Source organism: Leucopleurus acutus, assembly GCF_964270905.1.
Source record: "Leucopleurus acutus genome assembly, chromosome: 7".
NCBI lineage: Eukaryota > Metazoa > Chordata > Mammalia > Artiodactyla > Delphinidae > Leucopleurus > Leucopleurus acutus.
The window spans coordinates 83,818,201-83,838,826 of record NC_139150.1 but is presented as its reverse complement, the minus strand read 5'-3'; the positions used below and the strand labels follow the sequence as shown (position 1 = coordinate 83,838,826).

Here is a 20,626-nt window from a genome sequence, read left to right as displayed (position 1 = left end):
TTAAATATCCCATTGATAGGTGACTGGTTGCATAAACAATGGTATTGCCATGCAGTGGAATATATCATGTGGCCCTTAAAAAAGGGTGAAGAAACTATTTATTGACATGTAAAAATATCAGTATAAAAATAGTTATCTATAGAGCAGTAATACCATTTGGAGAAATAAATCTATGTATACATGTGTATTTACATGGATTACTTTTATGTGTGTACAGTATCTTGCTGGATGCACAAGAAATTGATAATGCAGTTACTTTTTGAGAGGGGAGCTCACTGGATAGTCACCATATATACATTGTAGTGCCTTTTATATTTTAATACATTTATTTGTATTGTCTATTTGGTAGAAGTTGACGAGTTCAAATGACAAATTAATTCCTGTTGATAATAAGAAAATAATAGCTCAGATGATTTCCAAAAAATTTTAAGGACAATAAGAGACTGAAGTGATGTGTGAGAATAGTGAAAACCTGAATACGTTTATTCTTAGAGAAACCAAAAAGGTCATCTATAAAATATAGGTGGTTCCCGACAGACAGAAAAAGTTTGGGAATCACAAATTTACAATGTTTTAATAAAGCAAATAAACTATTTATTTCAGAAAACGAAAGATCTTCAAACTACACTTAATATCTTAAGCATTCTTGTTGAGCTGGTGTCAGCTGGTAAGTTTTTGTTTCCTTTGGTGTAATTTCTGTTTGTAAACAATGATCAGAAATGCATCATGTGTACTTTTTTTTAATTTTCTGATACTCATACAGAGGCTATTCTGAGTATTGGAATTTGGAAGCGAAAATGTCATACTCTTGTTCTTGCTTTGTTTTTGGTATCTTCTAGTGTCCCTCAAACCCATGTGTTTTAGAGCCTTGAATGTAGAGTTTTGCATCACTTTTATTTACTGTCTGCGCTATTTTTTAAACTAACATAAATAAAATAAAATTTTATTTTGATGCTATTTGTTTGCTTTCTGAAGTCATCACTTTTAATACTTCTTTAAAGCTAACAGGTTGTGATATCTAATATGTTATAGAAGAATTTGCGATTTCAACATATTTCTTTCAAAAAACTTCTTAGGTGGAGGTCGAAGAGCGAGTTTCTTAGTCTCCAAAGGTGGTTCACAAATATTGTTACAGATACTTATGAACGCCAACAAAGAATCTCCTCTGAATGAGGAGTTAATGGTGCAGATTCATTCCATTCTTGCAAAAATTGGACCGAAAGGTAAGGGGTTTGTTTGTATGACTCTCAGGTGGAACTGTTTTTGTTACATCAATTCTGTGTGCCTTGAAACTGGTAAATTTTACAATCTAAAATGCTACTGCTTTGTCTTGGTCTGAGTCATGGAATGCTTTTTACAGTCAACTAGTGACCTGCAAGAATTTAGGATCCTAAATTCCTGAGTAATTCTATTGCATATGGTGGAAAAAGGAAGAAAAAATGCGTTAAAGTCAGAAGTGTGTCTTGGTGTGTGTGTCCCTGCATATATATGTTACAAAAGATACACATAACATGGATATTGTTGAGGCCAGAAGGAGGGAGTGTGGATGGGAATGCTTTGAGGAGCATGCAGGTAGAATGTGTTTGCTTTTCATTAATAGTCATCTTATAGTCACGTCTCAGTGCCTAAAAAGCTTACAGTCTAGTTAAGCTTTTAATCATAATCATATAAGAAAGTGATTACAGCTTTAATTATCTCAGATCAACTTTTAGTTGATAATATGAATTTACAATATTAGTTTTAGAAATTTCATTGTTTTATGACATTTCATTTTATTCAGAAGTTATATATGAATAAATTGTGCTTATTCATTTTTTTTAAACAGACAAAAAATTTGGAGCGAAAGCTAGAATTAATGGAGCTCTAAATATAACTCTGAATTTGGTCAAACAGAATTTGCAGAATCATCGCTTGGTTTTGCCTTGTCTTCAGCTTTTACGAGTATATTCTGCCAACTGTGAGTATTTCAGAGCAGCTTTTAGTTAGCTCAGTGTTGTGAAGTTAACACAAAATGAAAATTCTGTACTTTAACTTCATAAGTCTCTAAAATTTGTGGACAAGGAAAGAGAATATTTAATATGGCTCTTTGTAATTCTAACCCCCCACCACAAAAGTGAGGTAGGGTAAGAAGGTGAGATGACAAAATCTTCAGAATTCTCATTAATTCCCCCAGTTTGTAAAGGCATGTAGTAGGGGGATGAGTAGGTGGCCTGTGGAGAAGATTTGGAGGAATAGGAGGATATTGGAAGCTGGAAAAACTGCTATGCGTATTTGGATTTTCACAGATGAGAGGAAAATTGAGAAGGAAGGAATGTGGTGGCATAGTCACCTGGAGCTAATTCTCTTCAGTAATGAATAGGGAAGTAGCAGAACCGAAAATAAATAGCACAGGAGCCTCTGAGGAAGCTGGAGAAAACAGTAATCACAGGGAGAGAGTCTCAGATGAAGTGTCTCCCAATGGGCGTACACACACACACACACACACACACACACACACACACACACACACACACACACACACACACTCTCTCTCTCTCTCTCTCTCTCTCTCTCTCTCTCTCTCTCTCTCTCTCTCTCTCTCTCTCTCTCTCTCTCTCTCTCTCCTCTCCTTCTCTCACTAATGTAATATTAGGTCCCAAGCCCCTGAGGTATGGATTTTCTTCTATTCCCTGACTATGGGATTGGAATGATGAATAAAACACCTAGAATTGAGACTGTACAGTACATATTATTGCAGAACATCATCACAAAATAACGATAATCAAAGTGGTAGATGCGTGTGTGTGTGTATTTATTTATCTGTATCTATACTTTGACAATATAGCTAAAGGTGTACTCACAGGAAAATAGTTTTGAATACTTAAATAATTAACACTTAAATAATTAAGAAGCACATAAGGAAATGAATTAATTGGCTGTTTAAACAAAGAATTTAGGAACAGAGCAATAAACATAAGGAAAGCAGAGGAATGAAATAGTAAAGAAAAAATACGTTATGAAATCTTCAAAAGTTGATTTAAAAAATTGGATTAAAAATAAAACAGATAAACCACTGAATGAAGGAAAAAGGAACACAAAACAGACTAAAATTAGAAGCGATAATGGAGTAATAAACAGATATAGAGGAAATTAAAATTGTCATACAAAACTTTAGGAACTACATTTTCAGTGGCATTTTATTTAATTAAGCACCAGGAGGTCAGTAAACAGTGTATCTATAGTTTTTAAATAATATTTGTTCAGGATTGAAAATGTTAGGCACAATTTTCTGGTTAGGTAATTATTTGCATGTTCTGTCTAAAGTTGTTACCTGTTTTTCCCTACTGCTGTCGCTTTAGTTAAGGTCCTCATTACCTCTCACCTAGACCACAGTCTCCTAATGTGTCTCTCAAATCCATCTTTCCTACAATGCTGTTAGATCTGACCTGTATCTAAAATGCAGATCTGATTTGTTGTTCCTTTTGGGTAATTCCCTGCAGTTGAAAGAATTAACAGCTTCTAGGACCTTTCATAATTTGTTTTAACTTCTTTTCCCACCTCATCTTCCCATTGGCACGCCTTTGTCTAACACTTTGTTTTAACAACATGTAACTGCAATTTCCCTGCAACATTAAAAAATAAAGCAAAAAAACCCCCCTTCCTTTGAAGTATTGACTAAGATGGACTTTACGAGGGACTTGAGTTCACATTTACTAAACAATTTATATATATTTTTGGCTATGTATCACATGTATATACGTTTCTACTCACTGAGGTTTTTAAATCACTTTACATCTTTTTTTTCACCTTCCCAGCTGTGAATTCTGTATCCTTAGGGAAAAATGGAGTTGTGGAACTGATGTTTAAAATCATCGGACCATTTAGTAAGAAGAATTCCAGTCTTATGAAGTGAGTAAATGTATTAAGTGTAAATAGAGGTATACCCTTTGTTATTTTGGGCCTTACCATCTTGATCTGTACAATGAGCAGGTTGAGTTAAATTGTATCTAGGGTCCTTTCTCAGTTCTTAAATAGTGATTTAATTATGATACAGATTTTCTTTAGTATAAAGTTTAATCTTCAAAAATATATCAAAATTAGATAAATTCATTGAACATAGTGTTATGGAAATTTAGACTTTGAACATTCCTAGATACTATAATAGGAAAAAAGACCATTTATAGAGTATCATTCATTCAGAAACATTTATTGAGTGCCTACTATATTCCCTACCCAATTTTACAGTCTTTTAATGACAACTTCCTTCAGTCTTACAATTATCTGGATATATTTTAAATTTATACATTTCTTCTTTGTCAAAATCATGTTACTCTTTTTCTTACTTTGAGATATGTATATATATCTTAAAATATGTGTTATATATGTGTGTATTTGTGTGTGTGTGTGTATATATATATACACACACACACACACATCCATAAATAAATAATAAATAAATATATATACACACATATGCACATTCATTTGTAGGTCTCTCAACCTCAAAATGAAAGCAGTTTCAGTTATTTCATTATATTTAGTACTTTCTTAAGCCAAATTAATGGTCATTCTTTAAAAAAATTTTTATTATGGAATTTTTCAAATATAGCATTTATATTATATTAATTATTACTTATTATATTCAACAATTATCAACATTCTGCCATGTTTGTTTCATTTATTCCCCCTCCAGACTTTTATTTATTTTTCCTGGGGTATTTTTAAGCAAATCCCAGATGTTTTCCACATATATATGAATTTCTGTAAGCAAATACCAGATATTTTCTCACTTTTCCCCTAAATATTTCATTATGTAACTCTGCTAAATAGGGACCTAAAAAATAACCATAATACTGTAATCATACTCAACAAAATGATTAATTCCCTAACACAATCTAAAATCCAGTGTGTTTAGTTTTCTCCAGTTGTCTCCAAATGCCCTTTAAAGCAAATATTAGCCATGACGTTTATACTGTAAATTCTTTAGTATGATCACTATCAGACATAGTTTTTTTCTTTTAGTGTTACCAAAGTATCATTTCTTTGTTCAACAATATTAATAATTCTTTAAGATCATCTAATACTTTCTGATTGTCTGAGGAATGTCTTTTTTTTTACAGTTGGCTTGTTCAAATCAGGATCCAAATAAGGGCTCTACATTCTACTTGATTGATAAGTCTTGTAATTTTTTGCAGTCAATAACAGTCCCCCTACTTTTCCGTTCTGTTTTATTTGTTGAAGGAACTGGGTGGCATCTTATAGAATGTCCCAACATAGATTAAGATGACTGTATACTGGGATCACTTAATTTGTAGGTATATCCCTCAAATTTTCTGTAGACTGATGGAGCTTGAGGCTTGATTAGATTTGTTTTTTTTTTTTTTTAATGGTCAAAATATTTCATAGGTGGTGCTGGGTCTCTGTTTTGCACCACTGAAAATCATTGTGTTGAAATGTTCCATCCCCTTTCACCTAAAAACTTAGCAATATTTCATAGCATTGCCTGATCCATTATTTCTTAAAAGGTTCCAAAATAGTGACTTTTTGGAACCTTTTTCTCAATAAAAAACCTTTTCTCAATAATAAACCTTTTTGGAATTATTTTCTCAATAATTTTCTCATTCTTTCTACTTTTATTAGCTGTGATTCTTTTATAAGGAAGAACTTGTCCACATCAACTGTTTGGTTAAATTTTACAAATGAATAATGTCCAGAACATACTCAGTCTTTTCACCCTTACTTAATAAAGGCCAGATGTTTAGCTTTTACCCTGCTTGAAAGTGGAAGCTTACTTGCACATATAATTATTTATTAAATATTATTTGGTGGGATGACAGCATATTTACTTATATAAAGATCATACACACAGTCTTAGAGCATCTGATGAAAAGTGACAAGGTAAAGAAAATGATTGTTCACAATTAGTAAAACCAACTTCCAGAATTGATGTAGTGTAGTGAGTGGGCTTTGGAGCTCGGCAGAACTTGATTTGCATGTTAGCTCTTATTGGCCTCATGATATGAAGTAAGTTGCCTAACTTTTTATGCCCCAGTTTCCTGTCTATAAAATGGTAGTATTTGTGCCTACATCATAAGGTTGTTATGAGGATTTAATGAGTTAATTCTTGTAATTAGCACAATGGCTATATTAATGCAGTGTAATTAGTTTAGGTAAGTAATGTAGTAATGCGGATGTGCATGAATCCTAGTTAATATTAAAAATATATTCTTTATCTTTAAAATTTTTATGGCTTTTCTCTTCTTGATCTTTAAAGTACTTTAAAATTAATCTTGATCTTGGTTATGATCTCCTACTTAAGATCTACATTACTCTATTGTAACCAAGTTACCAAACCTAATATAAAAAGTTCTTATGAGAAAAGAACATTTCACAAGTATCTGTATAATATACAACATGGACTATTTCCAAAACCATGTAGAAATCAGTGGGTCTAAACTTCTGAGAAAGGAATGTAAATTATCTACATTATTCCTTCATTCTTTTTTCTATATTTTAAAAAGAAAAACTCTTTAAACTTTATTTTTACTTTAAAAAGGATAAACCATTCATTGACCAGACGTCTATATCATGATTCCTTTATTATTTTGAATAATTGTAGGATCTCCTCCTTAATTAAACAATCTCAACATCTAGAGCATTTGTATACCAATTCTTCCTCCCCTTAATGCCGTGCATTTAGTTAGTTGAAGAAGATTGAGGGTTATTATTTATGTTTGAAGAGCGGTGCTTTCCTTTAGAATTTCCTTTCCTTTCCAATTTCAGGTTTTGGATTTAAACACTGTTAATCTAGAAGGAAGCAACTCTAAAAGCTATTGTAACTCTTTCTGAGTTTCACTACAGGTTTGGAGATTATTGCAAGGATTGACTCCCCCCCCCAACTTAAATAACTTCATGAGTACCTGGGGCTTCAGTTTCTCCTCCCTCACTGCTCCCAAATGAATAAGCCACAGGCTGCTTTTAAAGCCATTGTTAGTTATGTTATTCTGTGTGGGGCTTGTGAAGACTGAAAAATATATGAGGAAGTATAAAATATTGGTGCTGAGAAATTCTAATCAACATATAAAAATGTACTTTTCAATAAATACTATTCTGTAATTGTTGGGTAACTTTTATATTATAAATTCATACTGGCTTATAACTGATATAGAATTGCAGAAATTCCTTAGTACTGAAGTTTTAAAAAATACCTTTTAAAAAACATCTTGGTAAAACTTCAAGACGACTTTGCACCAAACTTCATAATTTCTTTTCATCTAATGGGGCTGTGGAACAAGCATGATGGGCAGAAGGAATTGGGTGCATATCCAGTTTTGGCAGAATTGAAGAATAAACATCAAGAGAAAAACATGTAGTTTAAGGCTTAGAAAATGTCAGAGCACTTCTGTTTGGTTCAAATGTGTTGTAAACAACTGCCAGCAGGCAGAAAGACTGTTTCTGAAAGTGCTGTTAAGATTTTTAAAATTTTGAATTAAGACTTAGCTGTAGATGGGAAAATTCTGAGCTCATTGCAAATGATTGCCTCTAAGCAATTGTATTAGTTTCCTAGGACTGTTGTAACAAAGTACCTAGTACAAAGTTGGTAGTTTACAATAACAAATTTATTGTCTCTGGAGGCTGGAAGTTCAGAATCAACTTGTCAGCAGGACCAGTGTTCCCTTTGTAACCTGCAGGGGAGAATCCTTCCTTGCTTATTCCTAGCTTTTGGTGGCTTGCTGGCAATCTTTAGTGTTCTTTGGTTGTAGGTGCAACATTTCAGTCTCTGCCTCTATCATCATATGGTGTTCTCTCCTTGTGTGTCTGTCTTCAAATAGTCTTCCCTCTTTTTATAAGAGCATCTGTGTTGATGGATTAAGGGCAGTCTACTCCAGCATGACTTCATTTTAACTAATTACATCTGCAAAGACCCTGTTTCCAGATAAGGCCACGTTCTGAGGTGCTAGAGGTTTGGACTTCAACATATCTTTTTGGAGGAGACTGACATTTCTGATTTCATAATTTTCTTTCTCAACAAGAATCTTGTATGATTTATTTTTCATATCACTTAGTTTTTATGTGACCCTAGGCATATTATATTCTGAAATCCTTAGTTTCCTTATTCATAAAATGTGTCAATTTTATGGACTAGGAATTTTTTTTTTAACAATTAAACTAGAAAACACATATACAAGGCATATGTAACAATTTTTGGCATTTGTCAGGCCTTGCTGAATGAAGTCTTTTTTCCCCAAAATTGCCATTGTACTTAGAAGATCCATTTAGTTCTGATTTTGACCAATTTAAAAGTCATCCTTATTCTGATAGTTTTACAGTCTTAAGTGCATTTTATTGAATAATTATAAGATTATGAAAAGTTTCTTACTGATGATTCAGTGCTGTGAAAATTCTGTTATAATTTTATAGTTTTCATTTACTTTTAACTTGCCATTACCAAAACTGCACATTGTTTTGAGAAAGTTACATGCAGGAGTTTATATTTTTTAGAGCATATACTGTTGTTTTTATTTTACAAATGTTATCATAAATAAATGTTTATATGGTTGCTTTATTTGTGTCAATAAACCAAAATGTAACTGTTAACAACTTGCTCTAGAGGGTAGCAGTAATGAGCATTTATTATAAATGAGCACTTAGTCTGTACCTAGTCCTGGATTATTGTTTCAGGTTTTATTTTGAACCAATATCCATCTTAAATCAGTATCCGTTTTAAATCTTCTAAGTCATCTTAGAAGTCATCATCTGGTCACGCTATGTGTACCACTAGTGTGTATGTAGCTTTTTTAACTTCATTGTCTTGTTTTCAGTTTTAATTTCTTGAGTAGTTTTTCCATAGATATGTACATTTTATTACATTATCTAGATTGTAAAATTATCTGTGAAAGAGATAACTTTGTTTTCTAATTTTATACGCATGAAGAACCTGCTACTGTGGGTATCTAGTAGGCATTCAACAAATGCTTAGTGATGAGTGAAATGCTTAAATTTGACAGTGTACACATTTTTATGCAAATTAATTATCCTTGTTGAAATCTTACTAAGAGGTACTGGCTTATATTTTTAAAGTTCCTGAAAGTTCCATTTCTTCAATAACTCATTTTTTAAAAAATATTTGAATTACAGGTTTTCCACAGTGATGTTATATATATTTTCAAAGTTGCTTAATGGCCACTGATTTCACTGTGTGTAACTGCACATTTATATTCAAAGAATATATAAGTCCTCTAATGGGCAGTGAGAATTTTTGAGATGTTAATTAGGTCATTATTCTCTTTGGTGCCGTATGGCTGAAAAATGTTACGCGTTCATACTTCCTCTCCCCAAACCTCCTAGTTCCAAAATATTTTACATTTGTTATCACATTAAGTGTTAGGATTATTGCTTGATAGAACTAAAATACTTTGAAGTCAGATAGCTACGAATATCTATAGAATTTTGTAGTTGCAAACTTTGTGTTAAAACTTGTTTTTGTTTTAATTTTTTTGTGAATCAGAATCTATGATTCTTAGTATTATTCCTTTGTGAACTCTGTCCCAGTCAGACACAGGTACAATGATTCCATTCACCTAACCTCTGATATGAAGACTTAGACATTGTTAATTTTCTTCTTTTTCTTTCTTAAACATTTTTTTTTGGTGCTTTTTTGTTGATATTTCAATCTTCCTCATATCCAATTTTAACCTGAAGGAAGTGAGGCATATAGAGAAACAGCATATATAATTGATTATAACAGGAATGACATTTGGAGTAGATACTAATTACTTATCTGAAAAGATTGTATGAATTTACTATTGTAGATTAATTTTACTAGTTTTGTTGTTGTTTGTGTTTTCTCATGTTGACAGGGTTGCTTTAGACACCCTTGCTGCATTGCTAAAATCAAGTAAGTTTTTAAATACTAGAAATACTAGATACTATTTTTCTGAGTATTCTGTCTACTATGTTAAAGAAACTGGAAATGTAGATTTAGTTTATGTTTATAAAGCTTGTTCATAATAATTTAATGTCAAAGTTGATTTTATCTTTTAGTACAGTCGATTGATATATATCTAAGATCATTTATGTTTATTGAGCTCTAATTTATCAGTACATTCATATAATTTATTCAAGTATATTGACTTCCTTTTTCTAAGTTACTTTCATAAACATAAAGCCTTGTTAGTAGGGGAAAGTAATATGTAAATATTATATACTATCATTTTGAAAAAGTGATGCTAACATGGCCTTGAGAACATCTACCATGAAGAGTATCTTTGACAACTACTGTCTCTATGTAACATATGATTTTCAGTTAGGACCTCTTTATTAGAAGTTTTATTTCTACCATAAAATTCAAATTTATAACATTAAAAATGACTTAATGTAAATTTACATTTTACTAAATGCATTTACAGACTAAAGCACAATTTTTTTAATCTTCAAAATTGAAGTATTGGAGGAAATGTGTCTTAACGCAATATGGTGCTTTTTTTTTGGAGAGTAACCATCTGCATTATGTGCTTTTTTTCTCTCCATGATACTCAGTGTCTGTATTTTAAATATTAATTTTTGTTAGCACTCCCATTCCCCCATTCCATTGGTTGATTAAATTAACATCTTATTTAACCACAATAACATTTAGTCCTAAAGATCTATGTTGATGGCTTTCAATGTTATTTTTCCCCAAAACTGTCTATTGATGGTGAGACCAACTTGCCCTTAAGTTTGATGAGAAGGACAGTAGCAAATGATTAATTGATTGAGAATCTGATATTTGGTAATGATTTATTAAATTTAAAGAATCACCTTAGGTATTACTATTATATACTAGAGTGCATAAAATTCAGTTAACAGTTTTGTCCTTGAAATGAAATGTGTGTTATTCAATTAGATTAGCTATGTAGCTTTGTTTTCATATATGATGTGATAAACTTTAGACCAAGATTAGAATATTTGGATTAATTTCAAAGATATTTGTAGCCTTGCTTTGATGTGCCTTCCCTGCCTTTGTGGTTCAAATTGTTTAAAGATTAATTTTTAAATTAATGTAGGCATATTTTTTTTGATTTAGAATAGATTAAAATAGCCATTAAAACTAAACTCTTATTAAAGCTTACTAATTTTCAGAATCACTGATGACAAAGTCACTAATTCAAAGTCAGTAAAAACTAAAACTCTAAGTTTCAAGTATTTTTAGAAATCAGTTAACCTAAAATGACTGAAATGCTGATATCTTCAGTTTTAAATAATAAGCTTCCTTTTACTCCCTCCCTTCTTCTCCTTCAAAGGAGGATGGTGGGCAAACATATCTGTTTGCTCCATCAGGTAAAAAAGTAACTGACAAGTAAATGATCCTGGATTGCAGATAGATCTGCTCACTTCTCTTAAGAGTCACTCAGCACCTGTGTTTGAGTTATGCACAAGTTTTTAATTTGATCTTCAATAAAGAATTTAAATATTTCTCATAAATACCATTTAGGCTTTTGGGAATTCCAGTGGAAACACAGTTTGTAATAGAAGTTACAGTGATTCTTAAAAGACATTATGATAGTAATATCTTTTAAGTATTACTGGTAATACTAAGAAGCTAGTAAACTAAAGGCTTATATATTCCAATTGGTGTAAACAAAATATGTATATTTGTTTAAAATACATGAAACTATTGTTAGTCAGACCTATTGAACTGTTCTATAGATAGCCACAGCCTTAACAAACTATCTCTTCCAGACACAACAGAGGTATTAAACCTTTTATATAAGAAAGTGCCCCCTTCCTGCCCCTGTGAGTTTCTTCCAGCTCTCAAATATCAGAACATAATTTCTAAGAGGGCATTAATAAGTTTGTTGATCTCAGTGTCTTTATGTTTTAGGTGGGTATTAGCACATTTAAAACTGTAGTAATTCTTTCAGGCAACTAAAAGCAGCACAGCCTTACTGTTGCATTATCTTAGTGTCCATGCCATGAGCCAGGTGGTCATTTTATATGTAAATGTAGATGAGGAAGAGATTGGTATTTCTTTCTAAGTAAACAACCTCAGATGGGTTGGTATTCCACATTATCTTGCACTCTTATCATTGGCCCACCCATGTGGTGCTGGGTGGCTCAGGATGTTGCTAAGATACGATCCCCTTGCTCTCATCTTAGTGAAATGCACCCTTTTGGTTAAAAATCTTAAATATTAACATTAAAAAAACGAAGTACATCAAATTTATGAATTTATTTCTGTTAATTTTACCCCAATAAAATTGACTGTTTACAAAAAAAAATTTTGATGCAGTTTTTTCATATATTAAAAAATTAATGACAATAAAGCACTATCTTCTAATCATATAATGCTTCTTACATTTCACTTACTAAAAAGTTGTTTAAGTACTTTTCACTTAGCTTTGTTGTGGCATGGATATTTATATATAATTGTGGGGGTAATTAAAATTTAAAATAATTTCAATAGAAACACATACAATTTGTAGTAGGAGCTGCAATCCAATGGAGTTTATTTCACACAAAGATTGTAATAGAAGTTGCGATAATGATAATGGCTTTTAACAAAATCATAGTCACAGCTAGTGAGTTAAAGGCTTATATATTCCTTTTGGTGTAATGAAAGTCAGTATATTCATAAGTTTTAAAATATGTGAAAGTTTTGTTAGTATTAACATTTAAAAATATACAACCTTAATTGTGTTAAAGATATTTTGATATTTATTAACCACAAAACAATATATGGGCAGGTTTCTGGAAAATTACCTGGAACTTGTCATATTTATGTTGTTAGCTAAAAAATATTTAAATATGTGGTTGCCATTTATTTTTGGAAAAGTATTGTAAGACTTCATTCCAGTATTGTGGTTATGTTTTTAATTTGATTTATTCTAACAGTGTCTCTTATTATTTAAAAAATATTTTCTCAATTTTCTTTTGTTAAAGAAACAAATGCCAGGAGAGCTGTAGACAGAGGATATGTCCAAGTCCTTTTAACAATTTATGTAGATTGGCACCGCCATGATAATCGGCATAGAAACATGCTCATTCGAAAAGGAATTTTACAGAGTTTAAAAAGTGTTACAAGCATCAAGTTGGGAAGAAAAGCATTTATTGATGCCAATGGGATGAAAATTCTTTATAACACTTCACAAGTGAGTTTTTAATTTTCTTCCTGTTATTATGATTACCTATTAATGATAGGATTTGGTTCTTAAGAATACTTAGTATTTCTAAAAATACTCAAAAAGTATGATAAATATATTAAAAAAATCCGAAAGCCAAAAGGCACAATCGTTTCTCAAATGTGACATCAGACTGAGTTCGAGAAAGTGCTCAGTGCATATCTCTGCAATATGAGGTTTTTCCCCCATACGTAAAAGGAAGATGTATATAAATCTCTCCACTGGGCAGGAAGGAATTCCATATAGCCACGTTTTCTAAGGTGTGCAGTTGGCTATACTCAGTTTTGTATGTTCCCCTCATAAGTATTCACAAATCCTTTTTGGCTGGTAAGGCAGATATGTTGTTTGTGAGTGTTCTCGGTCTTTCTTCTGGAGAGAATATTTTTAAATAGTGCAGGTACAGAAGTGAAACCTGGAGTTAGGAATCCTGGTTCTGCCAGCCATCTTATGCATAAACCTTCTCAACAATATCTTTAGCAAGATTCTAGCATCTGTAGAGTGAGGATATTGCAAAGTAACCTTTTATTTTTACAAGGCTATAATTATTAGAACAAAATCTGTCTTGAAAATTCCAACCAGTCATCTTGGTTGTGCCCTCTTGGTCTTACACACAACAAATAATCTTTTTCTGTGTGAGAGTAGTTAAGAACACATATTTTATGTTAACTCTTAGCTTTTTCTTTTCTAGATCAATCACATGCACTTATTTTTACTATTCCTAATATAGACAGTGATGGATATTTGATATATGAGGAAGAATTGGGTGACTTTGTTTATGCCACTTCACATTTATGAGCCTTAGTTTTTCATCTATTTTGACAGGTCAGGTGTGAAGATTTCTACTGAAAACTTCACAGGTTATCAAAGTGCCATCTAAAGCCATCTAGATGTCAATTGTCAATAATAATAACAGTGTTATATGAAATAGTTTCAAATTCCCTGTTCACTAGTCCTTGTCAAGATTAGATACCAGGATAGCAAATTAAACTCTTAAAACTTAAAATTGTGATATTCAGCCTATTCTTTTATAAGTTGAACAGCTAACTTATTAGGGGTGCTATTGCATGATAACTGATAGAATTTTGAGAAAGGCTCAGCCAAATGCACATTCCTTTTTATTTTTTACACCTGTCTTAATTTCTTAATCTTTCTTCTTTTTTTCTTCTTCCCTTAAATTTTCATTTTTATTTTATACCCTAGGCTTGCTAAATGCTTCCTAAGTCACTCATAGATATTACTTAGTGCTTTGGAGACTTCTGGTACCAGAGATGGTACTGATTTCTGCTTAGTTAAAATATTTAAGGAAAATTACTGCTAAATTTGCCATATGAGGTTCTTAAAAAGAGATATTTCTGATTAGTCAAAGCTGTTTTATAATTATGTTAAATTTTTTTGTGGTATTTGCCTTTTGAAAATTATTAATGTATTACTTTCCGAAGTCATGTAAAATTGTTTCACTTATTCACCAAAGGCACATTATCTTTTTTTTCTTTTCTTATAAAACAGGAATGTTTGGCAGTCAGGACCCTTGATCCTCTTGTCAACACCTCCAGTCTGATAATGAGGAAGTGTTTCCCTAAAAATCGCCTGCCACTCCCAACGATTAAAAGCTCTTTCCATTTCCAGTTACCAGTTATTCCTGTGACTGGACCTGTGGCCCAGCTCTACAGTTTACCCCCTGAAGGTAGGACCACATGCTTCTTGCTGGCTTTCAGTGGTTATTGGAATTGTGTGACTTTATCTATTTTTGCTTTTGTTCATCTCCCTAGCAAAAGAAGGTTTTAATGAACATGATAAACTTTCATATTATTTTTTAGTTAATAAATATTTCTTCAAATATAAGAAATTGAGATTGAGTAATTAAAGGAAGTAATGTGGGGTGTACTACATATGTGGAAATGTGAATTGTGAAAAACTTTAAGTACCACACAGGAACAGTATTTGATAGTTTATATAAATTTTCAAAATCTAAGAATGTAAACATTAACTGTTTAGGTAATTCTATTTGAGCTTACATTTGTAGCTTTTTAATGAACTTCATTTTTTAACGTTAAAGGTGTCTAATCATCAAACATGTTACAGTTTATGTTTAACAAAACTTGCACAGTTACTTACCTGATAGAAAATATGAAAATATCATAAATTGGCTCTTTGTCATTTTTGATGCAATATTGTGTACATAGCAAAGGAAGTAAGGGTTTCCACTTCTTAATGTGGGGAAAAAGCAGAATTTTTTTATAAGACATAGCAAAATTCAAAAGAGAAAGTAGTCTAGGCTATTAATAGAATTTCTAAAGTATTTTCTTGTTAGGTGATCACTTTTTAAAAAAGTAAGAGGTTTTTAATTATATTTAAAAGCAATGCTTTGAAGTAAGTGATTTAAGAAAATTTTAAAGTAATTACAATTAGTTTATTATCCTTGATATAGATTTACCTATGGTATATATCACAGAGTTCACTGTTATGATTGCATTTCTAAAGTATTTAATTATTAAAGTAGAAGTTTAGTCTATACAAAATATCAAAATGGATTATTCAGAAACTTCCTTTAAAAAGGTTTAAAAGTCTAAGTCTGGGACTTGATTAAACATCGCTAAGTGAAAACAGTGATCTAATTGCTTCTTCTCATTCCATTTAAAATTGCCAACAGACTTCAAAAATAGGGGAAAAATCTGTACTGAATCTGAAAACTAGATAAAAGGAGCATTCTCATGGAATAAACATAGGGTGTGCAACAAACATGTTGGAGAAAAGAATAGATTAAGGAAGAGTGTCAACTCTATTCACCCTTCTATGAAATGCAGTATCTCTGGCTCCAGGTTGAGGGCCACTAGTACCTAATTTGGAGGGAGAGTCAAGGAGCTGTTGGAATTTCTTTCTCTCTCTCAATGTAGGATTATGGAGGTTTAAGTGGTGTTCTAACTGGTAGAAAGCTTGTGAGACTTCACTATATGTGGCAGGTAGTAACACTGGGAGAGAGACAGGATATACCCCAGAGTGTTCTTTGTTCAGTGTCCAGAATAATCACGTGGATAGAGAAAGCTGACTTGTAGTGCAGGGAATATATCAAACATGGGGAAAAAAAAGACAGAGATAATATTTTTCTGAGGGCTCCTTTTCTGCATCATTTCAGACTGATGGATCACTGAACTAGAAATGGAGACTTTAATTGACTAAGAAGGCTTCATGAATGAGATGTGAGAGCAGGGTTCTAATAGCAATTGCATAGACACAAGGAAAACACCCTGCTCTCCATCATTTTCTCACATATCAGGCTTCATTAAATTTATCACAATTTTCATTATTTTTTACCATCCTCAGTTAGACTGTAAATTCCACGAAGCTAAGACTGTTGTTTTTACCTTCATTTTATCCTCAGCATGCGTTAGATTGCATGAGTTATAATAAATGTGCATTTAACATTTGTTAATGGATGAATTGAGCTGGCCTCAAGACTTATTCTCTTAAACATTTAATGCCAAAAGATAGTGAAGCAGACTCTGGAGATTTGAAGGAAAAGAGTTCTGACTCAAGATTTCTGAACCCTTATTAGAAGCCACCCGTATGTGAAGGTGACATATTCTTAGATGTGCAAGGGTACAGAAGCATATTGCCCAGGAACCCTTCTGAAGTAATTATATGAAATAATACTTCAGCCAGGCCAGGGATGAATTAAGTCAAGAACGCAGAAGACATGGTAGTAGAGTAATTGTATTTAACATTACAAATTGTTAATTATGTAATACTAAATAGTTGCTCTACTATTATTTTGAAATATATCAACTAATTTTTGGTGAAAGATACATAATATACGGCTATAGTAAACTGGGTCTTTTGCAATTTATATTCATAGATTTCTTAAATTATAATATTGTTGTATTTCTAAGATGGTAGTTATAGAAATAGTGGCCCAAATATGTGTTTCAAAATGTAAAAGTAACATCTAGAGCAGAGATCCTTGGACTAGAATCTACTGAACCATAGGAATCCATGGATGGACCTCAGAGACTAAGAACCCTTTGAAATTCTGTATAAAATAATGTATATTCCTTCTTGGAAAAAATTCTTGAAGAGGTCCATCCATCACTGCTATAGAAAAGTAAGAAAATTTCCAAGATGCACAAAATCCGGAAAATGCTGAATACAAAGCGAGAACAAGCAAATCAGTTTCAGTAATAAGATATCTAAAAGGATAAAATACCCCCATTAAAAAAAAAGAGACTCTCAGGTTGGGTTAAAAACAAAATCTAAGTAGCTGATACATCCTGGAAACTCTTAAAACAGCAAGACTGAAAGCTTAAAATAAGCAGATTGGCAACTGTGTATCTGTTTTTCTCAGCTCAAGAAAGGTGAGGAAGACATTATTACTACCCCACAAAATATAAATACAGAACAAAATGTTTAAAGCAAGATATCAAAGATGATTTTATACAAGCTAGATAATAACAAGTGTGCCAAGCACTAGAACAAAGGTAGATAAAGCTATAATTATTTGGATAATATGGAGAAATTGATAGAAACACAGCATTAGTGGGTGATTTTAATATACCTCTAAGTTCTTGGCAAGTTAAATAGAGGAGATCCAGTCAATCTAAGTGGATGCTGAAGATAGCTCATGTTAATACATTTGAAAATATGATTGAGATGGACAATATTTTAGGGAAATATAAATAACTAAAATTGACTTAAATAGTAGCAAAACCACAACTGAATATGCAATCAAGTTGCCTTCAGTGAAGACACCAAACAACGATGACTTTATAGATTAGTTCTCTCAACTTTCAAGAAATTTTCCTATGCTTTATTTTCCAGAGCATAGAAAAAAAAGAAAAGTTTAGAAGCTAGTATGTTGCTGAAATCAAAACCTGGTAAGAATAACCTGAAACAACTTACAGATCATTGTCACTCATGAAAATAAATATAAAAATCTAAAATACTAGAATATTGAATTGAGTGGCATTTTCAGATATAGGACACTTTGACAAAGTAAGGATTATTTTAGAAAGTAAGTTTATTGTAATATTAAGACTTTAATTAAAATTTATCAGTAGGTCAAAGCAAGAAAACCAATGATTATCTTAATAAATGCCGTGAAGAGTTTTGATAAAAATCATTGTTAATTCCAGATAGAATTTCTTAAGGAATATTTTCCATGCTAGCTGAGTATTATCTAACTCCGATCAGCAACCAACATCACAAATAGTTATGAAGTGTTAGAGGAAGCCTTTCTCAACCATTATTAGTTAACATTGTTTTGAAAACTCTGGCCAAATCAGTGAGACAGGGAAAGGAAAGGTATTAATCATTAAAAGAGTGAGATAAAATTATATCATTGTCTGCAGAGGATGTTATTGCTCATGTGGAAAATCCAAGCAAATCAATTATAAAATGTATCTTAGACCAGATAAAAGTTCAGTGAAGTCCTGTTTACAAGATAGATGAATAAAATTCACTAGTTTTCTTTTGTGTGCGTACGCGTGCTGCGCATGTGTGTATGTATATGTATGTATCAACGAAAAACAGTAACAGAAAACACAAAGGGAAAGATCACATTTATAGGAGCAATAGGACGAACAAAATAAACCCCTTGAAATATACTTTCCAAAACCTTATGGAAAGTGCTGACTTGTACCTTTTAATTGTGACATCCTACAGATACAGTATAATTTATCTAACTAGTTTCCTATTGATAGCCATTTAAGTTTTTTCCTATGTTTTTGTCTTCACTATAAATGAGCCAAGGACATTTTGAAAACTAACAACAAGGATGATTTATATTCCCTGATTTTAATTGTGAGATTAAGTTATAATAATTAATATATATTGGTGATGGTACAAGAATAGATCATTGGAATAGAAAAGAAGGTCTCAGACACCCTAAGCTATATGACCTTTCACATCTGGAGTATGAAACCAAAGGAAAAATACCTATGAAGGAAGATATTTGACAGGTTTGCCTAAAAATTAAAAACATATTTTCTCTTTGATACTGAACTGCATTTTCCCTTCTCCCTATCCAAGGAGTTGTCTTTCTTATTTGCAATAGGCTTTTCTGAATTCAGTGCCTTCTTTTTTCCTAACAGTTCTTTTACCAAATGTCAGTTTTTCCTATGTTTATCCACGACTAACTGGCATTAGTACATTGACATAAATAGACCCAGTTACTCTATGCAATACAAATACTTACTTTGTGTTGTCTATTTCTGAAAGAATTTAGAGCAATTTTGTAACTCTGTTAGGATAGTCTGAGCTGCTGTTACACAGTGACCCAGTACAGTACCACAGTCCCTCAAGCAACAATAGTAATAACAGACGTTTTTATAGCACATACTCTCTCTTTTTTAGAAATAAATTAATTTATTTATTTTTTGGCTGTGCTGGGTCTTTGTTGCTGCGTGCGGGCTACTCCTTGTTGCGGTGCATGGGCTTCTCATTGTGGTAGCTTCTCTTATTGCGGAGCATGGGCTCTAGGCGCATGGGCTCAGTAGTTGTGGCGCACGGGCTTCGTTTCTCCATGGCATGTGGGATCTTCCACACCAGGGATTGAACCCATGTCCCCTGCATTGGCAGGCGGATTCTTAACTACTGCACCACCAGGGAAGTCCCATATAGGACATACTCTTTGCCTGGCACGTTATATATATTAACTCCTTTAAGTCTCCCAAGAACAGTATGTGTGGGTATTTCCATTTTATAGATGAGGAAACTGAGACACAAATAACTTATGTAACTTGCTCAAGGTCAAGTAGTTAGTAACTCAAGGAGCCAAGATTTGAATTAGGTATTCTGTCTCCAGAGCCTATTTGCTACACTGCCATGAGATAGATTTTTTTTTTTTTCTCTCACATACCCATACAGAAGATGGGTAGGTGATCCTGGACAGTAGGCCTCTGTCCACCAGGTCATCAAAGGAAAAAGATTCTTTTTGTTTTCATCATCTCCTATGGTGGTTTCCTCATGTGCATGTGGAAAATGGTAATGGAAGAAAATGGAGAGGACAATTTTCTTTTTAAAGGATGTGACCTGGAGTTTGTATTTACAACTTTTCCTCACATACTGTTGGCCAAAAATTAGTCATATGGCTGTAACTACTGTGAGGGAGGCTGGAATCTATAACCTCTAGCTAAAACTCAGACGTTCTGTTACTGAAATGAAGGAGAGGAGAACAGATACTTGGGTGGGAGGAATTTATAATCTTTGCTATGATAAATCACATTGGAAATGGAAGTGTAAAAGAGTTTAAAGAAGGTTACATCAGCAAGATGGAGGGGTAGGAGGTCCCAACACTTGTCTCCCCTGCAAATGCAGCAAAAACAATAAATAACCAACTACAAACTGATGAAAATATCTCAGGGATAGCTCTGAACTTCAATGAAGAAGCATCAGAAACCATGCAGAACTCAAAACCTGAGGATGGCCACATAGAAAAGTACAGGAAGCATTTTATCTCCATCACCCCATTCCCCAGTCTAGAGCAGCTTGGTACC

At 32.5% G+C, this 20,626-nt stretch overlaps 1 protein-coding gene across 1 annotated transcript in view; it reads left to right on the top strand.

Moving 5' to 3' along the window:
* The window catches only part of AGTPBP1 (ATP/GTP binding carboxypeptidase 1), a 170,597-nt gene that overhangs the window by 56,144 nt on the left and 93,827 nt on the right, over positions 1–20,626 (top strand). Inside the window, exons 5-11 of the mRNA XM_082843606.1 lie at positions 604–667; positions 1,077–1,223; positions 1,826–1,957; positions 3,795–3,888; positions 9,840–9,877; positions 12,901–13,109; positions 14,646–14,823. Of these exons, the coding sequence (XP_082699732.1) occupies positions 604–667; positions 1,077–1,223; positions 1,826–1,957; positions 3,795–3,888; positions 9,840–9,877; positions 12,901–13,109; positions 14,646–14,823 (862 nt within the window). The remainder of the gene's footprint in view (positions 1–603; positions 668–1,076; positions 1,224–1,825; positions 1,958–3,794; positions 3,889–9,839; positions 9,878–12,900; positions 13,110–14,645; positions 14,824–20,626) is intronic.